Source organism: Branchiostoma lanceolatum, chromosome 19, assembly GCF_035083965.1.
Source record: "Branchiostoma lanceolatum isolate klBraLanc5 chromosome 19, klBraLanc5.hap2, whole genome shotgun sequence".
NCBI lineage: Eukaryota > Metazoa > Chordata > Leptocardii > Amphioxiformes > Branchiostomatidae > Branchiostoma > Branchiostoma lanceolatum.
The window spans coordinates 14,945,481-14,954,001 of record NC_089740.1 but is presented as its reverse complement, the minus strand read 5'-3'; the positions used below and the strand labels follow the sequence as shown (position 1 = coordinate 14,954,001).

The window sequence follows — 8,521 nt, the reverse complement described above, 5'->3', positions numbered from 1 at the left end:
TCTCCGCTCTTAAAAATAGTTCATATTTGACTTTTATAAGGAGATAAATCGGAAAATATGTTATTATACTCAAATAATAAAATAACAGTAGCCTGTATACATACCTTTGTTGTTGAAAATGACTGTTATTTGTAGAATATGACAAAAATACTTTTGAATCATTCCGCGGAAGTGAAGACTCGTAACCCTTGACCTCCCTCTCCCTCTTTCCCGTGTGGCGGCCATTGCTGCACATTTTAGGAACGTGGCCGTCGAAGAATTGGTCAAAATGGTAGGTAATTCCTCAAATAAAACTCCACTTTAGGGCACCCTTAAGTAACATAAGAATGTTAGGCTGTTGTATGTGTGAAAATCTTTGTTGTCGACTGAGATTTGAAGCGAAAATTGAAGTATAAACTTGTCGAAGTGTGGGCGCCGCCATTTTGAACATGCCTGCAAAGTTCGGCACTGACTAAAATCTTGCGAAATAACTGATAGAAATGTTTGTGAAAAGCTTAATGTGCCATTCATATCACTCTATATGAACTGCTTTGTGTTTCTTAAGCAATAAAGCTTCCCTACATGAATATGTTATTAGTTATTAAGCGTGGTTATACTGGGAAAATTAAATAGAGTAACTTGTAGGGTAACTTGTAACTTACAGATACAGATTTCCATTATGTTAGAATATGTACATGTAATATATACTCATAATGGAAATTTATCTCATTCAAAGGTGGTTTATCCTCAAACATATTAAACAGCCTTCAGTCAAAAGCAGACACCGTGTAGATGAAAAGTGGATGAAAGTCTGTATATATTTAGGTATCCAAAGGTGAAACTGTTGTATGAAATTCTGGCACCTTATCTTGAAAGATGATGTTAAAAAGTAGACGCCACTTTTGACACTTTTTTCCTTCTTCCAGTCTTACCCGTGTGCGCGCCCGTTGATTACGGTGCACAATGAGAAGGGCGAGTCCACGTCCGTTACCGTGACGATGCCCGCGGTGATGAAGGCCCCGATCCGGCCCGACATCGTCCAGTCTGTTCACGCCAACGTTCGCAAGAACAGCAGGCAGCCCTACTGCGTCAGCAAGCTCGCAGGTCGGTACTTCATACATAGTTAAAATGGGGCTTTCTGGTAAGACACACCAAGGGAAAATGATGCTGTAAAGTTAACATGATGAGAACAGCAGGCAGCCCTACTGCGTCAGCAAGCTCGTAGGTCCGTAAACTCAGTGTTCTCACCAGAATTTTTTCACAGCATAGGGGTCAGGTACAGAAGGCCAACTTATGCAGTGCAAGTCACGCGTGGAGTGCTGAAGACATGACCAGAGTAGGGAGTCTGGCATGTTCCCCCGGAAAATTTGTAAATTCATAACCCAATGAGACATCATTTCATGCATTTTGAGGGATAAATTTTGTGAAGTAGACTTTTTCCTCTGTCACAGCCTCATTCTAAAGCCAAATATTAACTTTTTATAAGATTAATGAAAGGTCACAAGGTTTGTCCCAGAAAGAAACACCCCTATGCTGATTGAAACACAGCATAGGGGTCCAGATCACAGCATAGGGGGTCCAAATCACAGCATAGGGGGCCCCTATGCTGAAAAGGCCTGGCGAGAACACTGAAACTGATATTTTTTCCATCAATGGAATCTTGTTGTTGCACATGTCTTTAGTCCTATGGAAAAAAAATGTTGTGTTTCCGGGTACCCCCCAACCCTAGCCCTTTTTTTTGGTTAGCAAGCGACATAAAATTTTCAGCAAGCTCGCAGGTCGGTACATTATACATAGATAATTCTTTACATCAATGGAATATTTAGCCTGGATGCCAGACCCCCAATTTCTATAATATCTATTCACACGATAGATATTTTACTGTTTGGGGGTCTGGCATCCAGGCTATGGAATTTTGTTACATATCTATTAATATTGTTAACATGATGAGTACGCTTGGTCCGTGTTTCTGATACACATGACGATAAACAGCGTTCACTGATTACCACTAGCACATGAGCAGTAATAATATCCAGTATTTGATTATACATTATACTACTGCGGAGGTCCCTGACACAGGTGGGCAGCAGTTTGCTAGTCTTCACACAGCGCTTCCAGGTAGAGAAAATGTTGTCCTTTAGTTTTGCAAGTTTGTACAAATTACTAGAACTGATACTAAAACAGTAACTTTTTTATTCCTTTTAACCCTGCAGCTCACCAGACTACATTGTAATAAAGTAGAAGGAATTAGAAAAAGTCTTTGTCTTTTATGTTTGTGGAAAATACTGTAACTGATGTTAAAACGGTTCTGTATTATCCCTTTGAACCCTGCAGGTCACCAGACGAGTGCTGAGTCCTGGGGAACCGGTCGTGCCGTGGCACGTATCCCCCGTGTACGGGGTGGCGGAACCCACCGTTCCGGCCAGGGAGCGTTCGGAAACATGTGCCGCGGCGGGCGCATGTTCGCCCCCACCAAGACCTGGCGCCGCTGGCACCGCCGTGTGAACATTAACCAGCGCCGCTACGCCATCTGCTGCGCCCTGTCCGCCTCCGCTCTCCCTGCCCTGGTCATGGCCAAGGGTACGTACTCTTGGGTTTTATTTGTAGTTCGATGAACTTGTAAGAAAACTGACTTAAGTCGGCTCGCAACTAATTTTTTGAGTGCACTTGTGCAGCTAAACTGAAAACGTAAGAGCACAAGAAAATTGGGTTTGCAACATAGCATCAGTGAACCCCAATGAATCTATTGTTAACTTAAAACTTCTACACAAACAATAAAGGTTTTTACTAATTTTTCTGACACTTAAAGGTAAACAAAATGCTGTCTACTGGTATAAGATGGTTGTGCCCCAGGCTATTGCACTGGTCCGTATCACATTAGAATGAGTCCTGGAAGATGGAAAAATTAAGTCCTTTGATGTTTTTTTCTTGTCCAGGCCACCGTATTGAGGAGATCCCCGAGGTTCCCCTGGTCGTCGGAGACAAGGTTCAGGAGATGAAGAAGACCAAGGAGGCCGTCCAGCTTCTCCGCAAGCTCAAGGCCTGGAACGACATTCAAAAGGTCAGGAGGAAATTGAAGAAATGAGTAACAAAATGTATAGATTAACTTAAAGTGAATGGCTACCTGAGAAATCAGGTCAAAATTAATAAAGAAACGACAGTGACAAGTGTTGTACAGCTTTAAAAGGAAAGAAAGAGATGTTCTTGGTCATTTTGGAAGTGCAGAGAAGGTAAGGAAAAGGGAAAAATGTATCTACAGCTTGTACAACTTTGAAAGTGAAAACAAAAGATGTTCTTGTTCATTTTGGAAGTGCACTGAAAATGTGGAAATCTTACTATACTTGTACATCCAGTTTGTGTCGAACATGGTGCCAGAAAACGACTCTTTTAGTGGACGTGATGATTACGCTATGGTCCGTGTTTCTGACATCCGTGACGTTATAAAGCGTAGACTGATCCAACTTTAGAAGATCTCTCCCCAAAATGTGCATCGCTAGAGATTTAGGCAATGACTTGAAAGTTTGTTCATTGTTTTTTGTGTCTGTTTTCAGGTTTATAACAGCAAACGTATCCGTGCCGGCAAGGGAAAAATGAGGAATCGTCGTTTTGTGAAAAAGCGAGGTCCCTGCATTATTTACGACAAAGATAACGGTATCGTTAGAGCCTTCAGGAATATACCAGGTGAGTTACTTAGAAACATTTACTAGTAAGAAGGTCAAAGGATAAGACGCCTTTGGCCAGAACAACTTCTTTTCTAGTAAAAATTGAAAAAGAGAAGAAGATGAAGGGAGAAGAAATTTATTCTGACAGTATTCACAGTATTTATCGGGAAGACACATGGTGCATTAAGTCAGTATGATGTTCCCAAACAAGCTTCCTCTCCCAAACAACTCAGGAATCACAGGAAAGGGGAAACTTATGCTGTGAAATGAAATAACATGATGAGTACGCTTGGTCCGTGTTTCTGACACACATGACGATAAACAGCGTTCACTGATTACCACAGTATTCACAGTATTTGTTGGGAAGATTGATTTGTCAAGCCTTCAATTCTGGGTTGATCAGACTGATATGTAAGTTGACTGTGGACTAGTAGTAGTCTATTGTGTTCCGCAATCAGGTTTTCTTCAATTCTCTCCACTGCATTCATTAGAAAATGGTCAAAAGTTTTCTTATGTTTTGTCATATTTCCCCAAGAGTAACAATGTGAACAGGCGTCTTTTTCATTTTCCACAGGCAAAGTAAATGACTCCATTGTGTGTTCCCAGGAAAAAGATGTTTTTGTCATTTTGCACAGACAAAATAAACAACAAGTGCTTCAAGTTTCATGACAGTTACATGTACCTTTCCTCCGCTTTTTTGGTCATTTTTCAAACGAACTAAACGACTCCATTGTCTGTTCCCAGGAATCACCCTGTTGCCTGTTGACAAGCTGAACCTGCTGAAGATTGCTCCCGGCGGTCATCTCGGCCGTTTCCTCATCTGGACGGAGAGCGCCATCCAGAAACTGGACGCTCTGTACGGCACCTGGAGAAAGCCTTCCACGCTCAAGAAGGACTTCAAGTGAGTCAGGAAGACTTCAAGATTTTGTTTTAGGCCACACAAAGTTATAATGTATCTCCTTGGTACTCTGGCGTTTTCCAAGTAAAATTATAGAAAGACTTAATCTGGAGAAAAGCTTCCACACTCAAAAAGGACTTCAAGTGAGTCAGGAAGACTTCAAGATTTTGTTTTAGGCCACACAAAGTTACAATGTATCTCCTTGGTACTCTGGCATTTTCAAAGTAAAATTATAGAAAGACTAAATCTGGAGAAAACCTTCCACACTCAAAAAGGACTTCAAGTAAGTGTTGAAGACTTCAAGATTTTGTTTTAGGCCACACAAAGTTACAATGTATGTCCTTGGTTCTCTGGCATTTTCAAAGTAAAATTATAGAAAGACTAAATCATTAAAACAAAAGGTTGGTAGGAAAACTTGAATCTACATTTTGTATATTCACTCCCTAAAACTGTGTACAGGCTTTCCCCTCACTCTTTTTTATTTTGTTCAAGTTCTGAAATATTTTTGAAACCCTTGAAACCAAGCTATGATAGATCTGTGGCTTGGCTTTTTAGTCTGCAAAATTGCAAGTTGATACTATGTAATAAATGTAGCCATGTAAGTTAGCCACATGTGACTGGGGATGATGATACAAACTTGTCGTCTACAGAGCCTGACTCCTGACGGTTAACAAGTATCTGAATCCAGTCACAATTTCTTGTCAGATTACAAGAAAAACTAGAAATAATTGCTTCAGTCAGTCACTGATGGAAGATAGTCAAGGCTACCTGAAATGTCTGACTGTTTACAAAATCTACCTAGTTGCATGGCACTTTTAAAAAAATGTTTTGGACTCTACAAACTTTGGTACTTTTGAATGCAAATCTTGTGTCTGTAAGAGTTCAAAGGAAACATAGTGTAAAATACCCGAGGTAGAATCATTGCATGACTTGTTGAGATGACCGTGTACATGTACCTTGTTGTCCCCTCAGCCTGCCCATGCCCAAGATGCTGAACACAGACTTGATGCGTCTCCTGAAGAGTGAAGAGATCCAGCGAGCCATCAGGGCACCGAAGTAAGTCATTCATTCATTCATTCACTCACTCTATCCATTATCCTTGACGGTTGAAACATAAATCATTCACTACCTCTATCCTTTTCTCTGGACTCTTTGAAAGTGTATCATTCACTCACTCGCTCCATCTTTTATCCTTTATCTGTTGGAAAGTGAATCAATAGCTCCCTCCATCCTTAACACTTAACTGTTTGAAAGTAGGCCATACTCTCACTTATTTGTACCTTTTACCTTATGAACTGTAGCTTATTAATTTTGAGCAAAACAGATTTCATACTCATAAGGTTTCAAGTTGATGATTGAATACAGTTTAAAGATTGTTGACACTCAGTGCTGGAAATACTTGGTGCGTGTGTACCTGCGTGCACCTAAAATTAGACTGGGGATGATGATACAAACTTGTCGTCTACAGAGCCTGACTCCTGACGGTAAACAAGCATCTGAACCCAGTGTTGAATTTCCTGCAGATAGCTTTTAGACAAAAACAGTGGCAGTTAGCGGCTTGAACAATGAAAGAGTGGCTGCATGCATTTTTACATTTTTATGTTGGATTTCTCCCTTTCAAGGGAGTTGGGTGGGGCTACAAGATTGGTCTATTCAGAACGTGACTCTTCTACAGTTTTGCCATGTTGGTTAACTTGGTTTAGTAAAGGGTAGAGTTAACGATTTTCTGTTCGTTGCCAGGCACGTTTGGATGGGCGGGGCTATGGGATTGGTCTATTCAAAACTACACTCTTGTAGTAGTGTAAATGCATTTAAGTTTGCATGGTTTTAATTTCACAGTAGGGAGAAAATGGAGTGTTTGCAGTGGTTTTAAGTTCGCGTTTTGAGACAATAGTAGACAAGGGGGTAGGGGGGCAAAACATTTTGCTGTGGTTTTAAGTTTGTGGCGAAGAGCTTACCGCAAAACATTTCTGCGTTTACAGTTTTCTGCCATGTTGATTTAACGATTTTCTGTTCCTCGCCAGGCGTGACCACAAGCAGCGCGCGGTGCAGAAGAAGAACCCGCTACGGAACCTGAGGGCGATGCTGAAGCTCAACCCGTACGCTAAGACCATGAAGCGACAGGCGCTCCTCACCGAGGAGAAACGTCGCGCTGCCAAGGAGGAACTTCTGAACAAGAAACGCGGCGTAAGTTTGGGATAAATCAATGTCTTTTGTGTGGCCTACACGATGATAGTTAATCTTTTAGTTCTAGTATAATACTCAAGTTCTGTACTGGTGGTAAATTTAGCTGGTGGTAATTATATGTAGTTGAAGGAAATGTTAGGTTTGCAGTTGGGCAGCCATAGAAGAACTTCTAAACAAGAAGCGCGGCGTAAGTTTAGGATAAACGGTGTCTTTTGTGTTGAATACATCAGTGGTACTTGTTGCTAATTTGGATAATTGAAAGAAAGATGTCTTGAGCATTGTACAAGGTGCTGTTTTATTGAAAAATCAAACTTCAAACAACAAACTGAATTACAATTGTGCCGTCAAGAAAACACTTCTTAGCTAAGTATGATTTCTTACCAAATAGACCAAACAACCAACAAAACTGTATATACAAAACTAAAGTGCTCATGATGTTAACAATCCTTAGTTACTGAAAACTCATGTAATGACCCAAAGAATGGTGGTTTTTACATAATGATACATTGTATGGGTATATTTACACCAGGGTTGTCTCCAGCTTTAGATGTTTGTCTGTCCCACTCATTGTTTGGAAGCCCACTTTGTTGATTTTTATTGTTGTACCGGTCATTATAAGCTTACGAAAATACCATTTCATCAATTTGATGTCAAAAAGTTAAGATGTTTTGGACGCACAAGGTTCTGGCCGGAGACGGCCCTGACTTACACACAAAATGTTAGAATGTAGTCTTTGTGAATATTTTGAACCCAGAACTCAATCATTGTTCTGTTTTCCAGATTGTCACGGAGAAGCCTGCAGCCAAGGGCAAGGCCAAGGGCAAAGCTGCAGCCAAGGGCAAGGCTGCAGGAAAAGGCAAGGGCAAGAAGTAGAAGCTCCCCCTTGCAGCTCAGTGCAGAGGTGCACCCAAGAGGACAGTTGTCCGAATAGGACAAGATGTTGTCTTCAAAATAAATCTCAAAAATATCTATGAACTTCATCTCCTTTGTGATTTCTTGTGTTTTCTATTCTACCTTAAGTCACCACATTAAGTACCATATTCAAACCATGCTTTCCTATTATGCAGACGATTGCTATCAAACTCTAACCTAGCAAAAATGTCAAGAACTTTTTGTTTAAATTTGGTAATCAAAACATTTCTTTATACAATGTATATGTGATACAAATTAAAACACCTGGGTGATATTCTCTGAAGAGGCCACTATATTTTGACAGGACTTCAGGAATGTTGATTGATTTATATTGTATTAGGTAATGTACTCCATGGATGTCTAACATTCATTGATGTATCAATATGCAACTAATCACCAGTAAGAAATCCAGCTTCAGTTAGACAATGAAAATATCACCTGCAAAATTTTAGATTTCTTCGTGCCCACACAATGTTACAAATGTTTGATGCTATTTTGAGCATTAGGTAACAGTTTATAAAGCTGACCATTCTAGATGAAAAATTCGGTATCAAGATATTCAATAGGTGGCAGTAAACATGCCAAACTACAGAGCATTCTCTTTATTGGCCCAATCAGACCAATCGTCTAGTGTCCTCACAAATGGAAGGGCTGCTAGAAGCATGATTTACTCATACTTGTGGTTAAAATCAGCTGCCCTTAAAATTCTATTCACTGGTGGGTTTGAAAATGGCGACTGTACCATCACTATCAATGACCACCAACTCGCCTTCTCTTGGCAGTAAACATGTCAAGCTACAGTGATTCTTTTCTGGGGACGCTGTCATAGCAGTTCAATCATCAAGAACCCTGATCAGTGGAGAGGCTATCAGAAGCGTGATTT

General features: G+C 40.5%; 1 protein-coding gene across 2 annotated transcripts; it reads left to right on the top strand.

Moving 5' to 3' along the window:
• Nucleotides 1–137: 137 nt before the first annotated feature.
• LOC136425468 (large ribosomal subunit protein uL4-like) lies at nt 138–7,694 on the top strand. Of its 2 annotated transcripts, XM_066414347.1 has the most exons (9): nt 138–271; nt 906–1,083; nt 2,314–2,559; nt 2,916–3,040; nt 3,531–3,660; nt 4,386–4,542; nt 5,512–5,595; nt 6,564–6,726; nt 7,507–7,694. In XM_066414347.1, exons 1-9 carry the CDS (start codon nt 269–271, stop codon nt 7,597–7,599), a joined length of 1,179 nt encoding a protein of 392 aa, XP_066270444.1. In that variant the 5' UTR covers nt 138–268; the 3' UTR covers nt 7,600–7,694. The 2 variants fall into 2 exon arrangements, with proteins under 2 accessions (XP_066270444.1, XP_066270445.1); XM_066414348.1 differs by lacking the exons at nt 138–271; nt 906–1,083 and adding an exon at nt 1,748–1,757.
• The last annotated feature ends 827 nt before the right edge of the window (nt 7,695–8,521 follow it).

Bases quoted from the DNA above. Each gene is read 5' to 3' on its own strand.
- LOC136425468 (XM_066414347.1), top strand. The intron at 1,084-2,313 runs GTCGGTACTTCA...TGAACCCTGCAG, and splicing joins CTGCGTCAGCAAGCTCGCAG to GTCACCAGACGAGTGCTGAG. The intron at 3,661-4,385 runs GTGAGTTACTTA...GTCTGTTCCCAG, and splicing joins AGCCTTCAGGAATATACCAG to GAATCACCCTGTTGCCTGTT.